This window comes from Mus caroli, unplaced genomic scaffold (genome assembly GCF_978045245.1).
Source record: "Mus caroli unplaced genomic scaffold, Mus_caroli_1 scaffold_10, whole genome shotgun sequence".
Classification (NCBI taxonomy): Eukaryota; Metazoa; Chordata; class Mammalia; order Rodentia; family Muridae; genus Mus; species Mus caroli.
This window is the reverse complement of record NW_028227265.1, coordinates 34,833,378-34,859,897: the sequence shown is the minus strand read 5'-3', so window position 1 is coordinate 34,859,897 and position 26,520 is coordinate 34,833,378. Positions and strand designations below refer to the sequence as shown.

The 26,520-nt window shown below is 42.9% G+C and overlaps 2 protein-coding genes across 4 annotated transcripts in view; both read left to right on the top strand.

Annotated features, from left to right (window-relative positions):
• Rspry1 (ring finger and SPRY domain containing 1) overlaps positions 1 to 10,578 on the top strand; it is a 56,182-nt gene extending 45,604 nt beyond the window's left edge. For both annotated transcript variants that reach the window (XM_021169425.3, XM_021169429.3), the window contains exons 11-15: positions 788 to 899; positions 4,062 to 4,164; positions 4,518 to 4,670; positions 8,632 to 8,736; positions 10,454 to 10,578. In XM_021169425.3, the coding sequence (XP_021025084.1) occupies positions 788 to 899; positions 4,062 to 4,164; positions 4,518 to 4,670; positions 8,632 to 8,736; positions 10,454 to 10,550 (570 nt within the window). In that variant the 3' untranslated portion in view covers positions 10,551 to 10,578. The remainder of the gene's footprint in view (positions 1 to 787; positions 900 to 4,061; positions 4,165 to 4,517; positions 4,671 to 8,631; positions 8,737 to 10,453) is intronic.
• Positions 10,579 to 17,327: 6,749 nt separating this feature from the next.
• On the top strand, positions 17,328 to 25,532 carry Arl2bp (ARF like GTPase 2 binding protein). 2 transcript variants are annotated; one of them, XM_021169736.3, is made up of 6 exons: positions 17,328 to 17,600; positions 18,285 to 18,346; positions 21,304 to 21,410; positions 22,305 to 22,390; positions 23,104 to 23,200; positions 24,239 to 25,532. In XM_021169736.3, the coding sequence occupies exons 1-6, from the start codon at positions 17,563 to 17,565 to the stop codon at positions 24,338 to 24,340; spliced, it is 492 nt and encodes a 163-aa protein (XP_021025395.1). In that variant the 5' UTR covers positions 17,328 to 17,562; the 3' UTR covers positions 24,341 to 25,532. The 2 variants fall into 2 exon arrangements, with proteins under 2 accessions (XP_021025395.1, XP_021025396.1); XM_021169737.3 differs by lacking the exon at positions 17,328 to 17,600 and adding an exon at positions 17,697 to 17,929.
• Positions 25,533 to 26,520: the final 988 nt, after the last annotated feature.

Here is a 26,520-nt window from a genome sequence, read left to right as displayed (position 1 = left end):
CAACCTGTGTCTTTACACACTGAACCTTCCCCCGTCCCTGTTTATTTATTTATTCGTGGACAAACACTGAAAACAAGATTTTGCTCACCCTCTTTATTCATTAAGACAGGGTCTCAGGTACCTTGAACCCTCCTAGACCTGCCCCTGCCTCCTGAGTGATGGGATTAGCTGTGCTTGGCTCCCATTCACCCTTTTATGTTAATAATTCTGGGCAATAATTGAAAGGTATCAAGTAAAAAAAAGAAAGAAAGAAAGAAAGAAAGAAAGAAAGAAAGAAATTGAGATCCTATATAATATTCAAATCGTACTCTTTTCAAAATAGTTTTGAGCTGAGTGTCCATTCATAAAATCTGAGGATGTGGGCATCTTGAATCCACCACATTCAGGAAAGGCATTTGCCTGACCACTGGGAAATGGTGAGACTAGAGATCTTGGAAGTTTAAGTCCAAACTGAAATCTGCTTTTCTTAGGACCAGTCTACAAAGAAGCTGACTAACCTTCAAGCGCTTGTTTCCTTTTTCAGGAATGACAGCAGCCTCATGGTGCTAGTAAGAACTAAATGAACTCACAAGTGTGAAAATGCCTGCAACAAAGGAAGCACTTGGCAACTTGCAGTTGGCAAAGCTAGTATCTGTTTGCTTAGAACTATGTTTCTGTGCCAAATTTTCTCTTATCTTCCAAGTACCATAGGCTTTCCCCTTATCCAAAAAAGCTTAGAATGCCACCTACTAGGTCTCCCCAGGTTAGAATAGGTAGTCTTAATCTTCTGGTCCTTGTCTCTCTCTAGGAAGGATACGGCATTGGGGACGATGAGTACTCCTGTGCCTACGATGGCTGCCGGCAGCTGATTTGGTACAATGCCAGAAGTAAGCCTCATGTGCACCCGTGCTGGAAGGAAGGTATTCATTCTTCTCCATTTGAACTTGTCACCTGGGTTAGGACAGCTAGTTACTAGCAGGTACTTATTACATAAGATAGGCTTTAAATACCTTAGTAGGAGACTTAGTATCAATGTCACTGCCTCTTGAGATTGTGAATGCTGTTCCCTGATAAATCTTTCTGAAGCAAAGTATTTCAGAAGATTAAGTCCTTGGGGGCTGGAGAGAAAGCTCAGTGATTAAGAACATATGTGCTGCTTTTCCAGAGGCCCTGAGGTCCATTTTCAGCACCCATGTTGGTTGGCTCACAATTGCCTGTAACTTCAGGTCCAGGGGAACCTAATACCTTCTAGCATCCATGGGCACCTACATTCATGTCACATAAAACACATACACTTCTGTTTTAGTCAGTGTTCTATTGCTATGAAGAGACATGACTATGGCAACTCTTATAAAGGAAAGCATTTAATTGGAGCTGACTTACAGGTTCGGAGGTTTAGTCCATTATTGTCATAGTGGGGAACATGGTGACACACAGGCAAGCATGTTCTGGAGAAGAGCTGAGAGTTACACATCTGGACCCACAGACAGCAGAGGGAGTGACACTGGGCCTGGTTTGAGCTTCTGAAACCTCAAGGCCTGCCTCCAGTGACACACTTCCTCCACCTGCCTCTGCTTCCCAAGTGCTGGGATTACAGGTGTGTGCCACTATGCCTGGCTTCTTTTTTTTAAATTTTTTAATTTTTTATTTTTTATTTTATTTTATTTTTTTTTTTTTTACTTTTTATTAGGTATTTTCCTCATTTACATTTCCAATGCTATCCCAAAAGTCCCCCATACCCTCCCACCCACTCCCCTACCCACCCACTCCCACTTTTTGGCCCTGGCGTTCCCCTGTACTGGGGCATATAAAGTTTGCAAGTCCAATGGGCCTCTCTTTCCAGTGATGGCCGACTAGGCCATCTTTTGATGATACATATTATGCCTGGCTTCTTAAGAGCTGTCATAATTTATATATATATAAATAATCTGGGGGGCTGGAGAGATGGCTCAGCAGTTAAGAGCAATGGCTCCTTTCCCAGAGATCCTGAATTCAATTCCCAGCAACCACATGGTGGCTCACAACTGCCTTTAATGGGATCTGATGCCCTCTTCTGGTGTGTCTGAAGACAGTGGTAGTATATTCATATATACAAAATAAATAATTGTTTAAAAAAAAGAAAATATATCTGAATACACCTATTTCAAAATTTGAAAAATAGAAAAGTGCAAAGCAATTTTAATCCTGCACACATACAGAGAGAGAGAGAGAGAGAGAGAGAGAGAGCGAGCTTGAGATTTTAGTTAGGGTTTTTCTATTGCGGTGATAGAACCCTATGACCAACATCAACTTGAGGAGGAGAAGGTTTGCTTTATCTTCTTCCAACTAACAACCCCTCACTGAGGAAACTGTAAGCTGGAACTAAAGCAGAAGCGATGGAGGAACACTGTTTACTGGCTTGCTCAATTTGCTTACTTATACACCCACAATGGGCTGAGCCCACCTGCATCAGAGAAAATGCCCTACAGATTGGCCTGTAGGGGACTGATGGGGGCTGTGTTCCCTATTGAGGGTCTTTTTCCCAGATAATTCCCAGTTCATGTCAAGTTGACAGAAAATAAACCAACTAGGACATGCATACACACACACACATATGCATGCATGTATGTATATTATGTGTGTGTAATAATAAATATATGTAAATACATATAAATGTGTGTGGGTGTCTTGCATACAAGCATGTCTGTGTACCTCACGTATACCCACAGAAGCCAGAACAGAAGTGGAGTTAACAGATGGTTGTGAGAGACCATGTGGGTGCTGGGTTTCAAACTCAGGTCCTCTGGAAGAGCAGTCAGTGCTCTCAACAGCTGAGCCAGCTCTCCAGCCCTAGAGATTTTTTAAGTACTTAAATTGGTTTGTACATATTTCCCATTTTTATACCTCATCTTCTGAACAGGTTTCCAGGTAATGAAAAATGACAACACTGGGGCTGGAGATGTCTCGGGTGAAAGAGTGCTTGTCTGCATGTGTGAGGCCCTAGGCTCAGTCCCTAGCACTGAGTAATCTGGATATAGTGATATAGCTGGTAACCCAGCGGCTCAGGAAGTAAAGGGGGGAAGATCAAAAGTTTAACTACATACCAAGTTTAAGATCAGCCTGAGTTAGAGACACTGTCTCAAAAGAGAAAAAAAAAATGGGACTGGAGAGATGGCTTAGCGGTTAAGAGCACTGACTGCCCTTCCAAGGGTCCTGAGTTCAAATCTCAGCAACCACATGGTGGCTCACAACCATCCGTAATGAGATCTGATGCCTTCTTCTGGGGTGTCTGAAGACAGCTACAGTGTACTTACATATAACAATTATTTAAAAAATCAGAACAATAACAAAACATGATTGGCTTGGTATGGTAAGATGTGTACCTATAATTCTACCATCCAGGAGGCTGAAACAGAAGGATTTCATGTTTGAGACCAGCATGGGCTCCATAGCCAGTTTGAAGCTAGCTAAGGCTACATAAAGACCTGTCTCAGAAAATTAAAAAAACAAAGAGTAAAATAACTTAGTGCAGCCAGGCGGTGGTGGCGCACGCCTTTAATCCCAGCACTTGGGAGGCAGAGACAGGTGGATTTCTGAGTTCAAGGACAGCCAGGGCTATACAGAGAAACCCTGTCTCGAAAAACCAAACCAAAAACAAAAAAACAAAAAAACAAAAAAAGAAACTTAATGCTTTTCAATATTTCATTATAAACAAGAACAAAACCTGAAGTCTCATTTTAGAAAATCAGTGAGAATGTGTGCTTTAAAACAAAAACAATTATCATCTGAGGGATTTTAAATCTTGCCGAGAAGCAAATCAGCACATAATTTTATCTTTCCTAGTGTGTTCATTTTTTTCACATTTTAGCATTTGAAATTAGGATACATCTAATACAATTGATGGCTTGTCATAGTTTAAATGGAAGCTTTTTTCCCTTTAATGAAACATGAAAATACTGCTATGGAAATGTCAGATAAGCTGCACAGGAAGCAAAGATAAATGTGTTGAATGTGTGGCTCAAGACACAAACTTAGTGCAGGGCGTTGAGGCCCTTCCAGGATCAGGGTAGCACAGGCCTAACAGTGTCTGGTTTGTCTTCCAGGAGACACAGTAGGGTTCCTGTTAGACTTGAATGAAAAGCAAATGATCTTCTTTTTAAATGGCAACCAGCTGCCTCCTGAGAAGCAAGTCTTTTCATCCACCGTGTAAGTAGCTCCTCTCAGTTGAAGATTGAGTAAATTCATGGAATGTACTTTTCTCAAAGATAAAAACCAAAAAGGTTTATCTAAGCAATTATGAAAAATTGGTTTATTTCAATTAACTAGAGCTCCATTTGATCTGACCTAATGCCTGAGAATTTGATATTACGTAAGAATTGATATTACATAGAAAGATAAAGGTGTGGGCTTCCCTGGCTCACGACCTGTGTAGGTTAATAAACCAAATCTGTCTCCCTTACTTTCTATCATCGTGGCTGACTCACTTTGACTTTCTCAAAATGACTGTATATGACTTGGTTTTATAAGCTCTACTGACCTCTGCTCATTTTTATCTGTAGATCTGGATTTTTTGCTGCAGCTAGTTTCATGTCATACCAACAATGCGAGTTCAATTTTGGAGCAAGACCATTCAAATACCCACCATCTATGAAATTTAGCACTTTTAATGATTACGCCTTCCTAACAGCTGAAGAGAAGATAATTTTGCCAAGGTAAGAGTCTGCCTAGCTCTCTCCGGACTGTTATGTGCATCTCATGAAAAATCAAAACAATTTATGGGAGATTTGAGTTTTTTCAGCATTGAACAAACAATTTTAAACAAGTAATCTCACTGAAAACGTTGACTTTCTGGGAAATAAAAATTAGTAAAACAGGTCCCAGAAAGAGTCATACAAACTAATGATTATCATAAAATTATTTGAAAAAAAATATTAAAAGTGTTATCTGGCAAAAACAGTGGTTTCATGAGATCTCTATCAAATTGTGAGTGATAGCCTCATTATTAACTAGAGCAGCTGATCTCAATGGGGAGGGGGTTGTCAAACATCTCTTTCACAAGGGTCACCTGAGGCCATTGGAAAACACACATATTTACATTATAATTTATAACACTAGCAAAATTACAGTTAATAAGTAGCAATAAAGATAATTTTAATGGTTAGAAGTCACCACAATATGAGGAACTGTATTTAAAGGGTTACAACATTAGGGCCACTAATTTAAAGTGTCGTAGGACCCAAAGTAGAAGGAGGAGCACATCCACGTTCCTCTCATGAGGTAAATAATATTGATGTAAAACTCAGAAAAGGGATAGTGTGGTGGCGCCTTCTTATAACCCCAGAACTGAGAATCAGAGGCAGGAGAATCTCTATGAGTTTGAGGCCAGCGTTGTCTAAGAAAAGAGAGAACCTGTCTCAAAAATAAATAAAAATAAAATAAAATTCAGAAACAATCTAGCTCATTTACACACAAATGCAAACTAACTTTACTGGAATCTATATAAAAATCCTTAATATTGGAAAAATTAGTAAATTATTAACAGACTTGATTTCTTGAAAACAACTCCTTTTGGGTTTAAACTACATGCTACCACTGTTCTACAGCCAAAAACACAAGGGGACACATCTCAGGTAAAACTTCATTGCCCTTACTTGATAGAAACTGAGATTGGCATTGTCTCCCTGCTTGTTTCCTTATAAGATGAATGTTGTCTGTTCCTTCAGCAAGGGAAAGATCAGCTGCTCCAATGATTATTGCCTGTTGAAGCCTGACACATTGTTTTTTTGTTTGTTTGGGTTTTTTTTTGTTTGTTTTTGTTTTTTAAAGATTTATTTATTATTATAAGTAAGTACACTGTAGCTATCTTCAGACACACAGGAAGAGGGCGTCAGGTCTCATTACGGATGGTTGTGAGCCACCATGTGGTTGCTGGGATTTGAACTCTAGACCTTCAGAAGAGCAGTCGGGTGCTCTTACCCACTGAGCCATCTCACCAGCCCGCCTGACACATTGTTAGCCAAAGTTTGTCAATTTTTGTTTGGTTTGGTTTGGCTTTTTTTGTTTGTTTGTTTTTTGAGACAGGGTTTCTCTATGTAACAGCCCTGGCTGTCCTGGAACTCACTCTGTAGACCAAGCTGGCCTCAAACTCAGAGAATCACCTGTTGGGGCTCCTGAATGCTGGGATTAAAGATGTGAGCCACCACAGCCCAACCAAAGTTTATCATTTTTTTTAGCAGGGCAGCTGCCTGAGCCAGTATGAGGCATGGGATTTGTATTACTAGTGTTACACTAGTAAGATAGTCCCTCAACATTTGAGGAGACCATACTGGCCAGGACATAGCTTATGTTGAACCATATGTCATACCCATAAATCAATGCAGTGAGAGCCTGGCTTCTGTTTTGAAGCAAAGCATAGGTCTCTAAGCTGCCCTCTTACTTTACCTTACCCCCTGTCTCAGTGAGTGGGCACTTTCAGATGCACTAGAACATGTGACAGTAAGAGCAGCAGAGTCCTAGCAATGCTCTAAGAATATAAAGGCCATTTCCATTGGGTTTAAGGATCAGAGGTTAGTTCCTCAGAGTTTTATGCATTTTGTCTTGGTTCTTGATAAAGATTATAAATTCTAGTTGCTCTTGGTACAGTCTGAGGTGACACCTCCCTTTCATCTGTGACACTTCAGTCCTTTGTTTATCCAGTCTGCTTTTTCTGGAGCAAGGCTCATATATCAGCTGAAGAGCACAGCTCATGTATGGATGAGTTTTCCCTGACATCCTCAGAGTTAAGCATCCCAGAATAGAAGTTAACTTTTATGGCCAACGTCGTGGCTGACCATTCACTTAAATTTAGGGTTTGCCTATCCTGAGTAAGAACAGCAGACTACATGTTAGGTCAACTTCGCTCTGAATCTGGACTAGACTTTGTTGTCTCTGACAAACACACAAAGATTTTGACACACATACAGACCTGTAACCTGAAGTACTACAGGGGCTGAAACAGGAGGGTTGCAGCTAGTACCTAGAATTGTGTTGTTTATGTTGTGTTTATTCTCTTTACTGCTTGTTCTTAACCTCTTTATTATGCAAATTCAAATAATACAAAAATGTAAGAGAATCGTACAGTGAAGCACATATATCCTTAGTACAGTAGTCAGCCACAATGGGTGGTCTTCTCACCCATTCTCCTGTGATCTTCCCTCACCCATCTGTTAATAACCCCATTTCCATTCTAGTTTCTCTGTTGCTGCTGCCTAGAATGGCCTCCACAGATAGCAAGGCTCATGTCCTCTCTCCCTCACATGCCTCCTAAAGTTTCCTGAGTAAGCCCCTCCCTGGCTGCCATTATTCTAACCCCTGAACCTCACACAGGAACACTTCTTTTCCTCTTTTCCAGTTTATTTTTCACCATGGTGTTCCTCAGCATTTAACATAATCAGTTTTAATTCTGTCTCCCCCACTGCCACACTAGAACAAAGGCTCTATAAAAGCAGATACTTTTCCTGGTTTGTTTTGGTTTGTTTTGTTTCCCTTTCTTTGTTTATGGATTGCCTTTTTTTTTTTTTTTAAACTATGTCAACTCTGGAGCCCAAGCTGCCCAAGACTCATGGAGGTTCCCCTGGCCTAGCTTCCCAAATGATGATTCTAGCAGTGTGTTACCATGCCTAGCTAAGGGTACTTATTTGGTCTCCTGTTCACTGCTGAATTACCAGGGCCTGGGGCAATGCCAGGCACACAGCAAGCCTGTAAATGAATTTCAGGAGAGCAGTTCCGCCTGTCTGCTTTTCTGTATATTCTGCATGGAAGAATAATGGAAGGGTTCAAACCTGAGGTATCTAAACTTGCAGGGAGTATACATGTTATAAACCCATTTACCTTATGTGAAAACTGTGAGTGTTTTTTTACCAAATTGTCAGTATATATGATTTAAATGGTTGCTGGTAAAAGAACACTGGATTAGAATGAAAGGATCTGAATTTGATTCCTTTCTCTCTTTCTCTCTTCCTTTCTTTCTTCCTTTCTTTCTTTCTTTCTTTCTTTCTTTCTTTCTTTCTTTCTTTCTTTCTTTCTTTCTTCCTTCCTTCCTTCCTTCCTTCCTTCCTTTCTTCCTTTCTCTTTCTTTTTCTTTTTTTCTTTCTTTCTTCCTTCCTTCCTTCCTTTCTCTTCCTTTCTTCCTTTCTCCCTTTCTTTCTTCCTTTCTCCCTTTCTTTCTTCCTTTCTCTTCCTTTCTTCCTTTCTTTCTTTCTTTCTTTCTTTCTTTCTTTCTTTCTTTCTTTCTTTCTTTCTTTCTTTCTTTGGTTTTTTGAGACAGGGTTTCTCTGTGTAGCCCTGGCTGTCCTGGAACTCACTCTGTAGACCAGGCTGGCCTCGAACTCAGAAATCTGCCTGCCTCTGCTTCCCAGGTACTGGGATTAAAGGCATGTGCCACCACTGCCCATCTGAATTGGTTTCTATTTATTAAGTTCTTATATAAATCATTTCATTGAACTTTATTCTTTTCATTTTTTGTCTATAAAATGGCAGTCAAGCCTCCTTCACTCTGTTGAAGCTGAAATGTATGAAAACTTTACTGAACAAAAATTGTGGAGTGTATTTTCCCTGTTAGGGCTTTTTGAGAGCTTTCATGTGCCCTACTGTGACTCCTTATTGACAAAATGAATTTTGTATTGTTTTGCTCAGGCACAGGCGCCTTGCTCTGCTGAAGCAAGTCAGTATTCGCGAGAACTGCTGTTCGCTCTGTTGTGATGAAGTGGCAGACACACAGCTGAAGCCTTGTGGACACAGGTTAGAGACTCTGCTTTTTGGATCATCTTCCACACATCATATTCAGCAACATTCATCCTGTTCTTGAGCTACTTCTGAGGAGTTAGCAGATGTATAGCTATTCATCAGAGGTGTTAGATTATTAGGACTCTAATGGGATGAATGAAGAATTAAGTTGCCAGGTAGTATCTATTGCTTTCCAGCAAATACCTGGAGTAGAACAAACTGTCTGATATGGAAAGCCTAGGGTTTTATTTACTTTTTTGGGTGTTTTTTTGTTTTGGGTTTTTTGTTTGTTTGTTTGTTTGGTTTTTTTTTCTTTTTTGTTTACTCAGACAAACACACACAAAAAAGTAGATTAGGGGATGCGGAGTTTGAGACAGGGTTTCTTTGTGTAGCTTTGACTGTCCTGGAACTCACTCTATACATAAGACTGGCATCAAACTCAAAAAGATCTGCCTGTGTCTGCCTCCTGAGTACTGAGATTTTATTATATTTGAGCTAAATGCTAGCATCTTTTTTATTATCTTTGGGCAGTGCAGGAATAGAACCCAGACCCTCACACATACTAGGCAAGTACTATACCACTGAAATGCTTTTCTTTTGTTTCTTTTTACTTTTATACATTTTGTTTGTTTTTTAGATGAGGTGTTGCTATAGAGCTCAGGCTGCTCTGCCTCAGCTTCATAAGTGACCACACACTCAGGAACTAGCATCTTTTTAATGGTGATATGCTGGAAGCATTCTAAGATGTCAGGGGCAAGACAAAGATGCTTGGTGCTGCCACTGCCTTGATTGCTTTGATTTACAACATGAATAAAAGTCAGCACTTCTTCTTGCTATATGAGTAAATACCAATCTGTTAGTAGATTTGTCTGAGAGCCCTTTTTGTTTGTTTGTTTTTTGTTTTGTTTTGTTTTTCGAGACAGGGTTTTTCTGTATAGCCCTGGCTGTCCTGGAACTCACTCTGTAGACCAGGCTGGCCTCGAGCTCAGAAATCCGCCTGCCTCTGCTTCCCAAGTGCTGGGATTTAAAGGCATTGTGCCACCACTGCCCAGCTCTGAAAGTCCTTTTTATACTGACTTAGAAAACTGACGGAAACGTAAGAATGCATGCCAAGGAGTATGTCATGCTTCTATTAAAAAGCTAGGAGGGCTGGAGAGATGGATCAGCAATTAAGAATACTCTTTCAATTTCTAGCACCCACATGGAAGCTCAGAACCATATGTAATTGTTCCCCAGGGAATCCAGTGCCTTCTTCTGGCCACTGCAGGTACTGCATATGGTACACATATGCATAGATCAAACACTCATGCACATAACATTTTAAAAAACTGAAAATCTAATATGCAATATAGGCCTTGTGTCACATCTGTGGTATAAGATGTATTTAGTAAATATCTCTAGGATAAATGACAAGTTGATAGAGGAAAAAAATAGCATACATCCCTGAACATCCAAAATACATACACATTCATGTGTGTGAGTATAATATGTACATATCGATTTTAGTGAACTATAAACAACTTCTTTAGCCTACAGAGGAGGAGGATTAAAGATAAAAAATGGGAAGAGAAATTTAATTTTTATTTAACTTTTTTAATGTGATTTTCCAAACCATGTATATATAATATTTACCCTTTCCCCAATAGACTTGTTAACATTTTGGATTTAGCTAGCAGGTAGAGTTTGTCCTTTAAAGCATTAATTTAACTGGCATTTATATCTTTTTCCTCAGCGACCTGTGCATGGATTGTGCCTTGCAACTGGAGACCTGCCCATTGTGTCGTAAAGAAATAGTGTCTAGAATCAGACAGATTTCTCATATTTCATGACACATGTGAAGAGATATCATGGACCTATTTCTACTCAATTCCAGCCAATGTTCAAAAAGAAAAAAAAAAAAAAAAACCACAAACATCTCTAACCAGTTGTACGCACATTGAAACTTATAGCCATGGCCAGATTTTATGCTAAAATTGGTAGTTTATCAAAGACAAATTCTCTTAGTCTAATCCAACTTGCCATCCCTGAATTCCTTTTGAGGCCAAGGAAGGCTGAACGTCAGCAGGTGGGCCTGTGGTACTTCCATGAAAAATAACAGGTGGCAAGGGTCTCCTGAATACTGAAACCACGCCGGAATTCTTCATGTTGGGTTCATTTGATTGTTTAACACAAAGTGTTTTGTGTCTTAGTCTACAGTTTTTATTTTGGGGTGAAGTCATTTTGGAGAAGTAATTGACAGCATGTCTGGGTTAAGTATCACTGGTTAGAGAACCCCGGTGTGTTAAGCTTGGATATTGCACTGCAAGACTTGAATCTATACACGTAGCGGCGTGTAGATCACACAGGTCATTACTACAAACAGCACGAAGATCCTGAAAGAAGGTGCACAGACTGTAGGGAAAAGAGCAACAACAAAACCCAGTTTTTTTTTAATATTTCAGTGATTCCAAAGAACATTCTAGTTTTTTTAAACTACAGAAAATTGGTGGTATTTTCATCCATGGTGTTTCTATCCAGTTTCAGTACCCATGTTTTGTGAGGAAAATGTTTTACCAGTGCAGGAGGAACTCTTAAACCAATTGCAATGTTAGACTGGAGAAAATTGGTAGTTAGTGTATCTTTGAGGTACCATCAAATCAGGTTTTTTTGTTTTGTTTTGTTTTTTAAAATTTTTTAATCAGTATTGTTTTGGGAAGTAATATACTTTGAAACTCTTCAATTAGTAATCTCTAGAAGACAGCCTGAGAACACATATTCTGTTGTTTTAAATAAATACATGTTTTTGAATAGCAAGTTCAATCATGAATTGTTGACTCTGTCTTCATCAAAAGTGTTTTATATCCCTCTCAGGGTCTCTGGTGAAGGCCTTCAAGAGTCCACTTTTTTCTCACAGAAAAAAAAAAATTGGAAGGTAGAATTGTAAATTTTTAAGACTTATTTCATAATGGTGTACCTCAGCAACTGCCTTTCAACTTATGCCAAGTCCTTACTTACTGAGTTTATACTTGAACAGTAGATGTCTTCTGAGTTTTACAGTGTGTTAAACTCACTGCACATCCTATTTCCTTCCTTTCCCTCTTTCTTGTTTGTGGTTCATTAAACCGGTCCTACTACGGAGGCGATCTCCTTCCTGGCTGTATGTGTTGGGGTGCTGGGGTTTCCTTGTGTCTCTCTGGTCTTCCATAAATCCAAATATATATATATATAAGTATATATACAGATATAGTTATGTGTTCTTTCAGCTTGTGGCGAATGCAGTAACTTGCATTGAAGAATAAAATATCTGTTGCATTTTTTACTCTTAAGATTTCACAGCTCTCATTGGTGTCTTCTAAGGCTCCTACTCCTCAGGGTCGGAGAGAATCAAGTATAAGGAAGAAAAGTCGGACCTGCAATACCATCACTCAGAAGGCTGAGACTGGAAGGGTTACATGAATGACTTTTCAGCCAGCCTAGACTACTACATAGTGAACTCCAGAACAGTCCGGGGTATATAGCACTGGATCTTTAGCTCAGTGGTAGAGTACTGTCTGGCGTGCTCAAGGCCCTGTGCTCCTTTCCTGGCACCTCAGAGAAAAAGTTAAATTTAACTAGGTATGGTGTATAGCAGCGAATTAGCTATACAGCTTTGTGTTCCCAGTGGGTCAAGAGCTATCTTGATTCTCAAAAGAAAGACACACACACACACACACACAAGGCTAGGCAGTTCTAATCCTCTGCCCAGCTAGCATACATTTCCCTCCAGTACTACTGGTTCAACACCAACTAAATCTATGTTTTTTCTTTGCTGCCCTGTTACCTTCTGAGCAGTCCCTCCCATAGCCCTGCTTTCCCTTTCTACCTACAATTTGGAGGAATTTTCTTCGGCTCTAAATCTGATCTGTCTCCCTCTGAGACATGGTGATCTCTCTCCTTCCTTTCTCCCAGTTCCTAGCCTGTACAAATCTAAAGATCCTGCCTCAGTCTACCTGCCCAGCCATTGACTCTCAATCAAAAACAATTGGGGGACAAGGTCCTTCAGCATTTGGGCACACAGATTCCTGATTTTTGGGGGCCGAGTTAATTCAGAGCATTAGAACCAATCCCCAACATGCCTTTAGTCCCAGCACCAGGAAGGCAGAAGCAGGCCAACCACAGAGCTCCAAGCCACCCAGAACTACTAAGAGATCTTGTTTAATTACATGTCCATCTAACAGCTCTTCACTGAGCAGCTATAATAGGTACTGGCACTTGCCTGTGTGACATGTCAGACACCTGCTTATGGAGTAGCAGCAGGAAGAAGCAGTGTAATTTCTATGTACTGTGACAGTTTGCTAATGCCATGAAGGAAAAGAATATGCTGCCATGAACATAAGCATAGAGTTATGGAGAGAATTAGGCAAAACTACTTTAGATATTTGGCTAGCGTATAGGTAGGGGAAGTTGTCAGAAGAAAACTAAGGGAGACATCAGGTCTTACCGGACAGAAGGGACTGAAGAGAGGTTACTAGTACTGGGTGCCTAGGTGGGTATAGTGCTGTGGACAGAGGTCCTCACTAAGGAAGAAAGCTAGTTCAGGGAAGATATGGTGAGAGGAGCTTGCTCTGCTGCCTGGAGGTCAGGGACTCCTCATGAAGCCCAGGTAAGGAGCTTGTATTTCCTCCTAAATACAATAGAAAAAGGCAAGAAGGTGTTTATGAACCTTGAAAGTGCCTGGATAGTGTTCTAAGAGGATGACTCTGCCCTCTTTTTGGAGAATAAAAGAATAGCTCGGGAGGCAGAAAACCTAACAGGAGGCAAATGACTGCAGGAAGGAAAGTGCCAGCTTTCTAGAAGTCCCTCCTTGAACTTTGTTCCTAAGGTGTCCTGCTTTTCCATTTTTTTTTTAACTTTGGGACTATCAAACAGCTTCAGCAGTGAAGTCATTAAAACATTCTGGGAGGAAGTAAATTCATCTTGAAGCTGCTTTAAAAGGAAGCATACTTCAGGTAGAGAAGGTGGCAAGCTGCATGGTGATACAGTGGAGCCACTCTGCTGAATATAACTGCTTTGCAAGAAAACTAGACTTTTATTTCATGTATGTATGTATGTATGTATGTAATAGTATGTATATATTTATTTATTTTTACAGTCAGTGCATTGCTATCAGAGGGAAAAAACAAAACAAATAAGTTTCAGCATTTCCCCAGCGATTTGTTGGGGGAAATTTTAGAGTTTCAGCCAGAAAAATAGTAAATTGGGGTTTGGTGTTGGTTGGTTGGTTGGTTGGTTGTAGTATTTTGAGACAAGGTTTCTCTGTGTGGCCCTGGCTGTCCTGGAACTCACTTTGTAGACCAGGCTGGCCTTGAACTCAGAGACCTGCCTGTATCTGCCTCTCAAGTGCTAGGATTAAAGGCATGCACCACCACCACTGCCCAACTTAAAATATTTTTCTTTTTTAATTTATTTTTATGTGTATTGGTGTTTTGCCTGCATATGTCGGTGTGAGGGTATCAGATGCCCTGGAACTGGAGTTAAAGACAGTTGTAAACTGCTGCACGAGTGCTGGGAATTGAACTTAGGTCCTCTAGAAGATCAACCAGTCTGCTGAGCCATCTCTCCTGCTATCTTCTTTCCTTTTCTTTCCTTTCCTTTCCTTTCCTTTCCTTTCCTTTCCTTTCCTTTCCTTTCCTTTCCTTTCCTTTTCTTTTTTCTTCCTTCCTTTCTTTCTTTCTTTCTTTTTTGGACACCTTTTGAATAATATAAAGCAAGAAAAAAAAATCACAGTGCTATTTGCAGTTCCAGAAAATAATGATTGAACCACAGGAATGGAAATAACTACTGCAATAAGAAATGATTTTTATAATTTTAACCATCTTGAATTTGTATCCTTGAAAAACAGCTCTTTCCAAGGCTGTCCACTCTCTATCTTGTACAATTGCCTATTCACTTAGGAAATTATGTGTTTCTTTTGTTGATTTTTGTTTTTGAGGCAGGGTGTCACTGTGAAGTTCCTATTGGCCTGTCCTGGAACTGGCTATGTAGACCAGACTGGCATGGAACTCACAGAGATCCCTCTGCCACCCAGTGCTAGAATTAAAGCTATGGACCACCACACTGAACAGATATAGGTTTTGGGGGCTTTGTTTTATTTTGTTTGTTTAAAGATTTATTTATTTATTATATGTAAGTACACTGTAGCTGTCTTCAGACACACCAGAAGAGGACATCAGATCTCATTACGGATGGTTGTGAGCTACCATGTCGTTACTGGAATTTGAACTCAGGACCTCTGGAAGAGCAGTCAGTTCTCTTACCCACTGAGCCAGCTCTCCAGCCCTAGATCCTCCTGCCTCTTCCTCCCCAGTGCTTCTTTTTTTAAAGAAGAGGGCATTGAATTCCAGAGCTAGAGCTGCCTGATAAGGGGGTTGCTGGGGACTGAACTCAAGAACATGAAGTTGTCAATCTATGAGCCATTTCTTCAGCCTCTTTTTTTTTCCCCAGATTTTATTTTATATGTAGAGTATCTTACCTGAGGGTTCTGCTTCCTATCTGTGGGAATATTGGGGAGGGTATTTTGTTTGTTTGTTTGTTTGTTTGTTTGTTTGTTTGTTTGTTTGTTTTGACGGGGTCTCTCATAGTCCTGGCTGGTCTAGAGCTCCCTTTGTAGACCAGACTGACCTCAAACATACCTACCTGCCTCTGCCTCCCAAGTGCTGGGATTAAAGGTGTACTTCATCATGCCTGACAGGAATACTTACTCAAATCCAATTGCTGTTGTGTGAGAAAACCCAAACACCTCCAGAAAGCCTGTATGGAGAGGGACTGACACCCTTCCCCAAGCCACTACCCCACCACCACCACAATCCTCACCAACTCCCAGCCGTGAGCCACCACTAAGTTGCCACCCACCTGAGCTCAGTGAAAGCCATCTCAAGCTCCAATGCAACCAAATAGAAAAAAGATGTCCTTGCCAAGACCTTCCCAAAATGCAGATTAATAAGTAAATGAAATGTTTTAGTTCACTAGGTTTCTCGGGAGAGGAGGGGTTATAAATAGCAATAGGTAACTAGTGGAGATAAAATTTTCATTCCTTTTCTCCTTGGATCCATGATTTGGAATCAGCAGGCAGTTCATGTATGTATTCAGAAGTAAATAGGATATAGAAAAAGGGTCTAATAGGATCTTAGCTGTCTGCTCTGAGCTGTCTAACCAGTGCTCAATGGAACAGAATTTTTAGATGCTTGTCCTAGTTTGCTTTTCAGAGCTGTGACAAAACACTAATCAAAACCAATTTGTGAGAAGAAAGGGTTTATTTTGCTTCCACTTCCATACAACAGTCCATAACTGAGGGAAGTTGAGATAGGAACCTGGAGGCAGGAACTGAAGTAGATAACGAAATGCTGTTAACTGGTTTGTTCTCCATAGCGTGCTGAGCTTCCTTACATAGATCCTACACCTGCCCAGATATGGCACCACCCACAGAGGACTGGGCCTTCCCTCAATCATTAAAATAATCCACATTCAAAACCAGGAGGTGATGGCACATGGCCTTTAATCCAAGTGCTTGGAAGGCAGAGGCAGGTGAGTCCAAGGCCAGCTTGATCTACAGAGTAAGTTCCAGGACAGCCAGGGTAACACAGAGAAACCCTGTCTTGATGAAAAAGACAGACACACACAAAATCAACTGAGTTCCCTTCTTTCCAGGTCACTCAGGTCAAGCTGACAAAAACCCTACCAGCACACCTGTCTTCACTTGACACTGCCCAGGATACTCTGATCTTCCAGTGTCTCTGAAATCATCTTGGTTCCTGATGCTGTCCCAATCCATGGACACACATTTTATGTCCATTCCAAAATGATTCAGATTGACCATGTAACCCTAATTCATACCATAAATTTTCTAGTTATGTACTACACATTTGGCTAAAAGTTATCAGACCACCAAAGAGGCATGCTTAAAAGGGGGGGGGGGGGGGGAGGCGGGGTGGCAATCCCAGGAAACCTTTCTTCATGGTGTGGCAGTTTTAGAGGGGACTTTCTCCAAAGCAGTTATTCAATTTCTGATTACATCTCTCTCAGTGTTTGTCAACATTTTTGTGCTGCATAATTATCCAAGGAACCACTTACTGCCTAATAATTGTTTACGGGTTTGGTGCGAGTAAGCTGGCAGCAAACTCACTATGTAGCTGAGCAGGTCTTGAATGCCCTTACACCTCCACCTTCCAAGTGCTGGGAGTACAGACGCATGCCACAACGCCCTGCTTTTGATTTGAAGATCACAAATTAAGTTACAAGTCATCCACTTAATGCCGTGGACCCTTCCATATTTCCAAGAAGTAACTCTAGTAAATCAGACGTCTGCATTATCTAGGACAAACTATGAGACTGGCTTTCGAGCAATTTGGCTATTTCTAACGCTCTTAAAACACGGTTTCAACTACCTGATCTTTACAATTCCTAAATTGAAAATGAAGAAACCGAGGCTCTTGGCTCCCATTCTTTCATCCAGAAAAAAAAAAAAAAAAAAAAGTCGACTGACTGCCACCATTTTTTGCAGTCTTCTGCGTGAGACCAGGAACCTGAGGCTGTGATTGGCTGCTAGAACCGCGGGTAACCATAGTGACGGGAGGCGGGGCTGCGAGCTCCGCCTGCCCTAACACACCGGCGGGGTGGCCCCGCGAGAGGCTGGCGGGCGCTGGGCCCAGCCAGGAGCTGCAGCCCTGTCCTCGCGCGATCGCCGGGCGGGGCGTGGGTGCGGCCTTCTGCGGGCCCTAGATGCGGTTGAGGCCGCGCGGGCCAGAGAGGAGCCCGGCCCGGCGGCGGGCGCGGTAGGAGGCGGCAGGGCCGCGGGCCCGGGCCGGTGACTGCGGCGCCCCTACGATGGACGCCCTAGAAGAAGAGAGCTTCGCGCTGTCCTTGTAAGTGAAGCGGCCAGGGTCTGCTCGACCTCGGCCTGCGGACGTCCTCTGGGTTGCGGGCTGGCCGGTCGAGGCTCCGCTCTAGCGGGGCGTTTTCTTCCCGTGTCCACCACGGGCATATGTCACAGATTACCAGCGCTTCCATCACAATCCTCTGGTCTCAATCGTGGCCGTTAGCAAAAACCCAGAGGCCTTGAGCTGCCCAGGCTGGCGGCGGCCTCACCGCCTGTCTAAAGCCACTCCTGACCAGTTACCCCCTAGGCCGGTGCTGCTCCCGCGTGTGGTCACACTCACCAGCAGATAGGTGTGGCGTTAAGAGCCAGGATGCGGTGAGTAAATCCCGCGGGTAATAAACGCGGAAGTCTGAAGATGTGCCGCACCAGCCTCAGCTACCCAAGTTGTTGGCTGCTTTTGTACTTGTCATACGGGTTTTCGTCACGAGTGTTTTCCTGTGTTTGTAATTTCTGTACTAGACAATAATCCTTGATTGGTGAAACTGAGTGATGGGAGGTTCATTTTTATGCACGTTGGGAATCTTACATTTTAAAAAATGCTAGTGGGCTTTGTTGTGATTGCCTGGTGTGTGCAAGGCCTTGGGCTCAATGCCCTTACCCACAGAAAACACAAGTTCAGCTCAAGAAATAACTATTTGGACCGGCAACTAATCCTGATGTGTTTTTTCAGCTCCTCCGCCTCTGATGCAGAATTTGATGCTGTGGTTGGATGTTTAGAGGACATTATTATGGGTAAGTTTCGACACTACTAAGTGACTTGTGCCCCTCTAGTTCCTATGGTCAATTCCTTGATTTAAATCAAGTAGACCCTTGCTTTACAACAATTTTTTTTAATGTATTCATTTACTTGTGTGATGGATCGTGGGTGGGGTTGTTGCCAGGAGACTATGGCTATGTGGAGCTCAGAGGACAACTTTGTGGAGTTGGTTCTCTCCTTCCACCTTCATGTGAGTTCTGAGGGTTGATCTCCGGTCACCCTCCAAGCCATCTCAACACCCCAAACCTCTGCTTATAAGGGCATGCAGAGAAATAAATTTGAAGAGTTGATTTTCAAAACACTGAAATTTTAACACACCACACAATGTAATAGTAAGCAAGCCATACTGAGCTTTGTTGTCTTTATAAACAATCTATGGGTCAGCAAGATGGCTCAGTGTGGGTAGAGGCACTCACCCACAAGCCCGACAACCTTAGTGTGATCCCCAGGATCCACAAGGTGGGACTGGCTCCCTAAAGTTGTCTTCAGACTTCCATACACAGGCTGTAGCAGGCATGCGCCTACTCGAAAACAAAATAAGTAAAATTATAATTTAAAGAAGAAAGAACCCCAAACCTAGTATGTGGCACACCTCTGTCGTCTCAGCACAGGTGGGTGGAGGCAAGAAGATAGGAGAGTTCAGGTCCTGGCTCTGCCCTCTAAGCTCTCATGCCTTTTAATTAATGGCCATTGATTGAAGGTTTCAGAGGAGACCAATTTAGGGAAACCAGTTAACTGGCAGATAGGACAGAGCTCTTGGCCAGGCTTCAGGTGATATTGACCAATTTTATTTCACACAGGCAGTAAGAAAATTTGTGGTTGTTATATCGTTTTGAGCTTTAACATTTTCATGCTATAGGACAGAACATAAACCCTAACCCTATACAGCACTTGTCCATGCAGGAAACTGGGTGTCAAATCTCATTGGCTCTCTTCATTTTCTTTTGTTGTTGTTTGCCTTAGGGTTTCTATTCCTGCACAGACATCATGACCAAGAAGCAAGTTGGGGAGGAAAGGGTTTATTCACCTTCATTTCCACACTGCTGTTCATCACCAAAGGAAGTCAGGACAGGAACTCACACAGGGCAGGAACTTGGAGGCAGGAGCTGATGCAGAGGCCATGGAGGGTGCTGCTTACTGGCTTGCTTCCCCTGGCTTGCTCAGTTTGCTTTCTTATAGAACCCAGGACTACCAGCCAGGGATGGCACCACCCACAATGGGCTGGGCCCTCCCCCTCGATCACTAATTGAGAAAATGTCTTACAGCTGGATCTCATGGAGGCATTTCCCCAAGGGAGGCTCCTTTCTCTGTGATAACTCCAGCTTGTGTCAAGTTGACACACAAAACCAGCCAGTACAGTGTTGTTTGTTCTTTAGTTTCTGGTTTGTTTTTGATAGTGTTTTGTTTTTTAAGATTTATTTACTTATTTCATGTATATAAGTACACTGTCACTGTCTTCAGACACACCAGAAGAGGGAATTGGATCCCATTAAAGATGGTTGTGAGCCACCATGTGGTTGCTGGGAACTGAACTTAGGACCTCTGTAAGAGCAATCAGTGCTCTTAACCACTGAGCCATCTCTCCAGCCCCCTTGATATTGTTATTTGAGACAGGGTTTCTCTGTGTAGCTCTGGCTGTCCTGGAACTTTCTGAAGACCAGCCTGGCCTCAAACTCAAAGATCTATTCTCTTGGAATTAAAGGCATGGACCACTATGTATGGCTTGAAGCAACTGGGTCTCATGGAGGCATTTCCTTAACTGAGGCTCCTTCCTCTCTGATGACTCTAGTTTGTGTCAAGTTGACACACAAAACCAGCCAATACACTTTATATTCTTTGTTTTTTTGTTTTGTTTTGTTTTTCTTGGGTTTCTTCTTCTTTTTTTTTTTTTTCCTTTTTTCTTTTTCGAGACAGGGTTTCTCTGTGTAGCCCTGGCTGTCCTGGAACTCATGCTGTAGACCAGGCTGGTCTTGAAATCAGGAATCCGCCTGCCTCTGCCTCCCAAGTACTGGGATTAAAGGTGTGTGCCACCACTGCCCGGCCGCTTTATATTCTTGATGCATTGTTTTATTGGTTGGTTTGGTGTTGAGAGTTTTGTTTTTAGGGTCTAACGTCCAGGCAAGCCTTGATCTTCCTGTCTTCTTGCCTCAGGCTCCCAAGAACTAGGATTGCAGGCGTGGCATGGCAGAGGCAGGTGGATTTCTGAGTTCGAGGCCAGCGTGGCCTACAGAGTGAATTTCAGGACAGCCAGGGCTACACAGAGAAACCCTGTCTCGAAAAACAAAAAAACAAAAGAAAAAAATGAGTAAATGAAAATGTAATTTAACAAGCATGTTAAAGAAAGATACCGGATAGTTCTTCATGGGCAATTAGTGTATCTGTATGGCTCTTGCTGGCCCATGAGCTCTGTCTCTCTCTCTCTCTCTCTCTCTCTCTCTCTCTCTCTCTCTCTCTCTCTCTCTCTGTCTCTCTCTCTCTCTCTCTCTCTCTGTCTCTCTATGTGTGTGGTTTGCCCTTTTTATGTTTTGTTCTGTTTTGTTTTGTTTGAAACAAGGTTTCTCTATGTAGCCCTGTGTACCTGGTTTTCGCTCTGTATACCAGATCAGCTTCATACGCAGGTCCCCCTGCCTCTGCCTCCTGAGTGCTGGATTAAAGCTATGCACCAGCACTGCCTGCTACGGTGGGTAGCTGTAACCCAGCACTCAGAGTCAGAAGGATAGCTACAAGTCCAAGGCCAGCCTGGTCTATAATTCCAGGTCAGCCAAGAATATGTATTTATGGTAATCCTATCCCAAAAGCTAAAAATGAAACAGACACAAAGACATAAGCCCACAAGTACTTACTTTAAAAGGTTAACATTTTAAATTTTAGGTATATTTTACTAAATTTTAAATTGTACTAAATTGCAAATACATTTGCTAAATTGTATCAGATGATGAGTTCCAGTTATTGCAGAGAAACTTCATGGACAAGTACTACCAGGAATTTGAAGACACAGAAGAGAATAAACTCACCTATACACCCATATTTAATGAATATGTAAGTAGATCTGTTTCTCCTACCAGGAAAATTAAGATTTCTTTAAAATCTGAACTTAGATCTGTTATGCATAATTAATATATACTATTAAAAAGTTTAAATTAGAATAAAAAAAAATGTTATAAAGCATGGTGGCACCTGCAACCACCTGCCACTCAAGAGGCTGAGGCAGGAGGATGGCTTCAAGTTAGAAGCCTGCCTGAGCTACCTAATAAATTTCAAGTTAGTTTAAGTTGTTGAGCAAGATTATTTTTTTAATAAAAAAAAAAGTTGGCGCTAGTTTACTTTTTATATATGCCAGCACGGCCGGGGGATGGCTGATTAGAATCTGGTTTAGATCATTTCTCTCTTGCCAGATCTTGGAGCTATTCCTAAAGGGTTTTCATGAAGTAGTTGGTGAGCCTGCAACTTCTGGTTTAAAACAAGTTTGCCTTCAGCATGCCTTGCCCTCAGCTGTGATACCTCCCATGGTCTGCTGTGAAAGAACAGCGCCAGCCAAGCAGCCAGTGCGTAAAACGTAAAGACAAGGGAGAGAGCTGCTTCCATAGGAGTTGTCCTTGGATGTCCACATGCACACTGTAGCACATCCATGCCCACTCACATACATCATGTACCCAGTAGTGATAAGTAATATAAAAAGCATAGGGCTGGACAGATGGCTCCCAGAGGACTGCAAAGCAGCAGTGGCTCACAATTACCTGTAACTCTAGTTCCAGAGGATCTGACACCCTCTTCTGGCCTCTGCCGCCATCTGCACTCAGGGCTTATGTGTGTGGAGGTGTGCAGGCGCGCACGCGCACACATACACACACACACACACACACACACACACACACAGGGTCTCAGGTAGTGGCCAGAGGACCCACACCTCCCTGTCTCCGCTGTGTCCTGCAGATCTCCCTGGTAGAGAAGTACATTGAAGAACAGTTGCTGGAGCGTATCCCAGGCTTCAACATGGCGGCCTTCACAACCACACTGCAGTGAGTTGAGCCCGACTCTGGGTCTGTGCTTCTCATTTCCCTCCCCTAGACTGAAGAAACCCCACTCTCTCCTTGTCATCACTGAGAACACTGGGTGGCTGGGTCCTGAGTGGGAGTGGGAGGCCCTCTACACCTTTGCAAGGCTTTTTTTTTTTGGTTTTTTTTTTTTTTTTTTTTTTTTTTTTTGGTTTTTCAAGACAGGATTTCTCTATATAGCCCTGACTGTCCTGGAACTCATACTGTAGACCAGGCTAGGCTGGCCTCGAACTCAGAAATCCGCCTGCCTCTGCCTCCCAAGTACACTGTCTAGCGGCTTTTTAAGAGATTTTTAAATGTATGTGTATGTGTGAGAGCCTGCATGAGTTTATGTGTACCGTGTGCATGCAGGACCCTCCAAAGGCCAGAGGAGGGTTTTAGATCCTCTAGAACTGAGTTGCAAGCAATTCTGAGTGTCCATAGGCTGCTAGAAATAACCCTGGGTCCTCTGCAAGAGTAGCAAGTGCTCTTAACCACTGAACCCTCACACCAACCACTTTTAGGGGCGATGGGGCCGGGGGACAGGGTCTCTTATAGCCAAGGCTGGTCACACACCTGATCCTTCTGCCTCCACCTCCCAGGTGCTGGTAGACATGCCCCACCATGCCTAGCCTATGCATCTTGAAGGGAGTCTGTCTTCCTGTTCATTCACAACGCCATCACTCTGTCTTTTGCAGGCACCACAAAGATGAGGTGGCTGGTGACATCTTTGACATGCTGCTTACATTCACGGATTTTCTGGCTTTCAAGGAGATGTTCCTGGACTACAGAGCAGTAAGTTATGACTGCTTGCCTACTTAGCCTCAAGGAACCACACAGAAATTAGAGGGCAGCACTATGAAGACAACTACCTGCCCTGCCTCCTCTGTCTTTTGTCCCCCGCCCCCTTATAATGGTTCATGTTAGTTTGGTGGCTTTTGAGAATATGTAGTGCTGCTCCATTCTGGCCAGGACCTTTCTATGTTTTGATGAAACAGGCTCAGGGCTTCCAACAAAGAAGTCTCATTATGTCACTTCATGCAGGCTCCTTTAAAAAAGAAAAAGGAGGCTGGGCGTGGTGGTGCACACCTTTAATCCCAGCACTCGGGAGGCAGAGGCAGGTAGATTTCTGATTTCTGGCCAGCCTGGTCTACAGAGTGAGTTCCAGGACAGCCAGAGCTACACAGAGAAACCCTGTCTCGAAAAATCAAAAAAAAAAAAAAAGAAAGAAAAAAAAAAAAAGAAAAAGGAGCCACCTTGTTTACTTCTCTATGCATTTATTGAGACAGAGTATTACTATATACCCTAGAATTTGCTATGTAAACCAAGCTGGCCTCAAACTCAGACATCCTCCTGCCTCAACTGCCTGAGAACCTGGATTAAAAGCATGGCACCATGCCCATTCCCAGTTAGTCATATTTTTAAATTTAGTTTATTATTTTTTATGTGTATAAGTGTCTGCCTGCATTTATGTCTGTGCACCACATACATGTATGTCTGGTGCCCATGGAGGCCAAAAGATCAGGTAGTATCCCCTAGGACTGCAATTAGTGACAGTCGGATGCTAGGATGTCGGAAATCAAATCCAGGTCCCCTGGAAGAGCAGTCAGTGATTTTTAACCACTGAGCCATTTCTCGGCCCCCAAGAAAGACTAGGGCCATAGTTGAGAGAGGAAATAGCCTGCTGTAAACCTCCTTGCCCCTCTCTGTATGTTCCTTGGCACTTCACACACCTTCCTGCTATCCCCACCATCCCCCCATCCCAGATGCTCCTGAGTCCGGAAAGCTTTCCCCATTCCTGGTGTCTTGAAGTTCTCTTGGTTTCTCCTGTAGGAAAAGGAAGGCCGAGGACTGGACTTAAGCAGCGGCTTGGTTGTGACTTCTCTGTGTAAGTCATCTTCTACGCCAGCTTCCCAGAACAACCTGCGGCACTAGGTCCCACCTTCACACAACCGGTGTGATTGACATGAGTTCACCAGACCAGCAGGCTCCGAGAAACATGGGCTAATGATGACAGGTGTATCCTGCAAAGACCCACTGTGCCACAGCCCTTTGTTCATGTGAAGTATTGATGAGTCCTGGAAAATACGACTGACCTTGCTGGCCCTTGTCCAGAAACTCCTTCCCTTAGTCCGTTACCCTCATGTTCCCTGCTCCAGGTGCTTCTGAGTGGCTCCTCAGGCACAGGCCTGGGTTGGCCACCTCACCTGGGGGCTATCCTCCAGCAACATGGTAGTGTAGTGTGTCAACAGTGTGGACACCACACTGTTATGAGCCCTTCATCCCGCAGGCTTTAGTGAGTATTTGTTCTCCCAGTTTTCACCTGGGTCCCTTCAGGCCTCAGCCTCAATGGGGCTTTTGTTTGGGCATGTTGATCTAGGGAGTTACAGACCAGCTGTCTGCCCTGGTTTCTGAATCTCCTGCGATTACAGCTTGACTGGCTGTGGGGATCCACTGAGAGAGCTGCCCTTTACCCACATGTGAAGATAAACTCCCAACCTTACATTAGCAATCCTTTCACCAGTGAGTCCTGCTGGTCTTGATGTAGCCCTACTGTTCTCTATGACTCTAAGCATTATTTTTAAGAAACTTATTTTTATAGATGAAAACTCAGGCTAACCTAGTGAGTATGATCTTGGGATGCCCATGATCAACCACTTAAAGATCAAAGTATTATATGCTGTGTGCTTTGTAGCTGTGAGTGTTGCGAGTGCAAATGTGCTTTCCGATGGGTTCTCCTTGCTGGGCACCAGAACAAACAGGCTGTGTGTTAGAAGTGGAGCGTGGCTCTGTCAGGGCAGCATGCGAGGTGTGCTTGTGCATGCGAGGTGTGCAGTCCTTCGTGTAGGCCAGTGAGCTGGGGTGGGGGTTATTGGGGGGTAGGGACTCTGCTGTTTGTTTTCATACAATCTCTCCTGCTAAGTTGATGCTCCCCTGATCCAGCTCAGCCTGGGGGTGGGGGTGGGTGGCAGGACACAGATTTCTGGTCCTCTGTCATCTTTGGTGGACTGCCACCAAACAGAAAGCATGTGTATCACATCTCTAGGAAGAAGAAGAAAACAGTTCAAGTCCTAATGCATACTTGTGACTTTAACTTTTATAGTAAACAGACTCCGTGCTGACTTTCCATGTGACCATTTGACTTTAAGGGATATAGGCTAAGCTCCGTGGTTTTTTTCTGTAGCTGTGTGTCACTTAGTACTTTTGTAAAATGAGTAAAATTTGAGGTGTTTGGCAAGAATAATCACTTGATGCGCATTGTCCATTTTAATGTAACTACTGACCTCCGGTTATTGTTGCTTTGGTCTTTTGAGATCAAAGGCCCTCTCTGGCCAGCTCTGTAACTGTCACCTCTCAGTGACCTTCCCCTTCCTGCCCCTCCTATAATCAGGGCTGCAGGCAGATGCTGAAAGCACTCAGTAAGGTTTGCTGCTCAGCCTGCCTGGTTAGAAAGAAGGAAGTGGACAAATACAGAGAGGAAATACTGGGGGCGGGCAAAGGGTCTGCAGAGGTGGCTCAGTGGCTGAGAGCCCTGAGTCAGTTCACAGCACTCACACTAACTCCAGCTTCAGGGGATCCAGTGCTCTCTTCTGGCTTCTGACACCCAGATAGTGCAAATACATACATGTAGGAAAACACTGCGCATACATGAAATAAAATAAAAATAATCTTTCAAAACAAAAAGACCCAGAAGGCAGGCAGACTGCAAGAATAGTTTAATATTCTATGTAAGTTTGCTAGTTTTGTGTGTTGGTCCACAAACTTGGACAGATGCTATGTGCTTCCTCCAATGATGCTACATCTGGCCCAGGGCAAGAAAGTTAACAGTCTGGCCCATTGTAGCCCATCACTGAGATGCTGCCTTCTATTCCCTACCTGAGAATAGACCTAGAATGCCTCCCCTAAACTGGCATTCTGAGATTGTATGAGGCATTACGTCAGGCTGTGAGATACCTGATGGGTCTATGAGAGCTCTGGCTTCCTAGGATTCCCTCTATGCCTCAAAATGGGCTAGTCCTCCTGGAACAGGGAGACTTAATTACCTAACCTCTAAAGTGGATACTATGTATATTTACAATCACCAAGACAAGTGTGAGCTGGGACCAAGAGCCAAA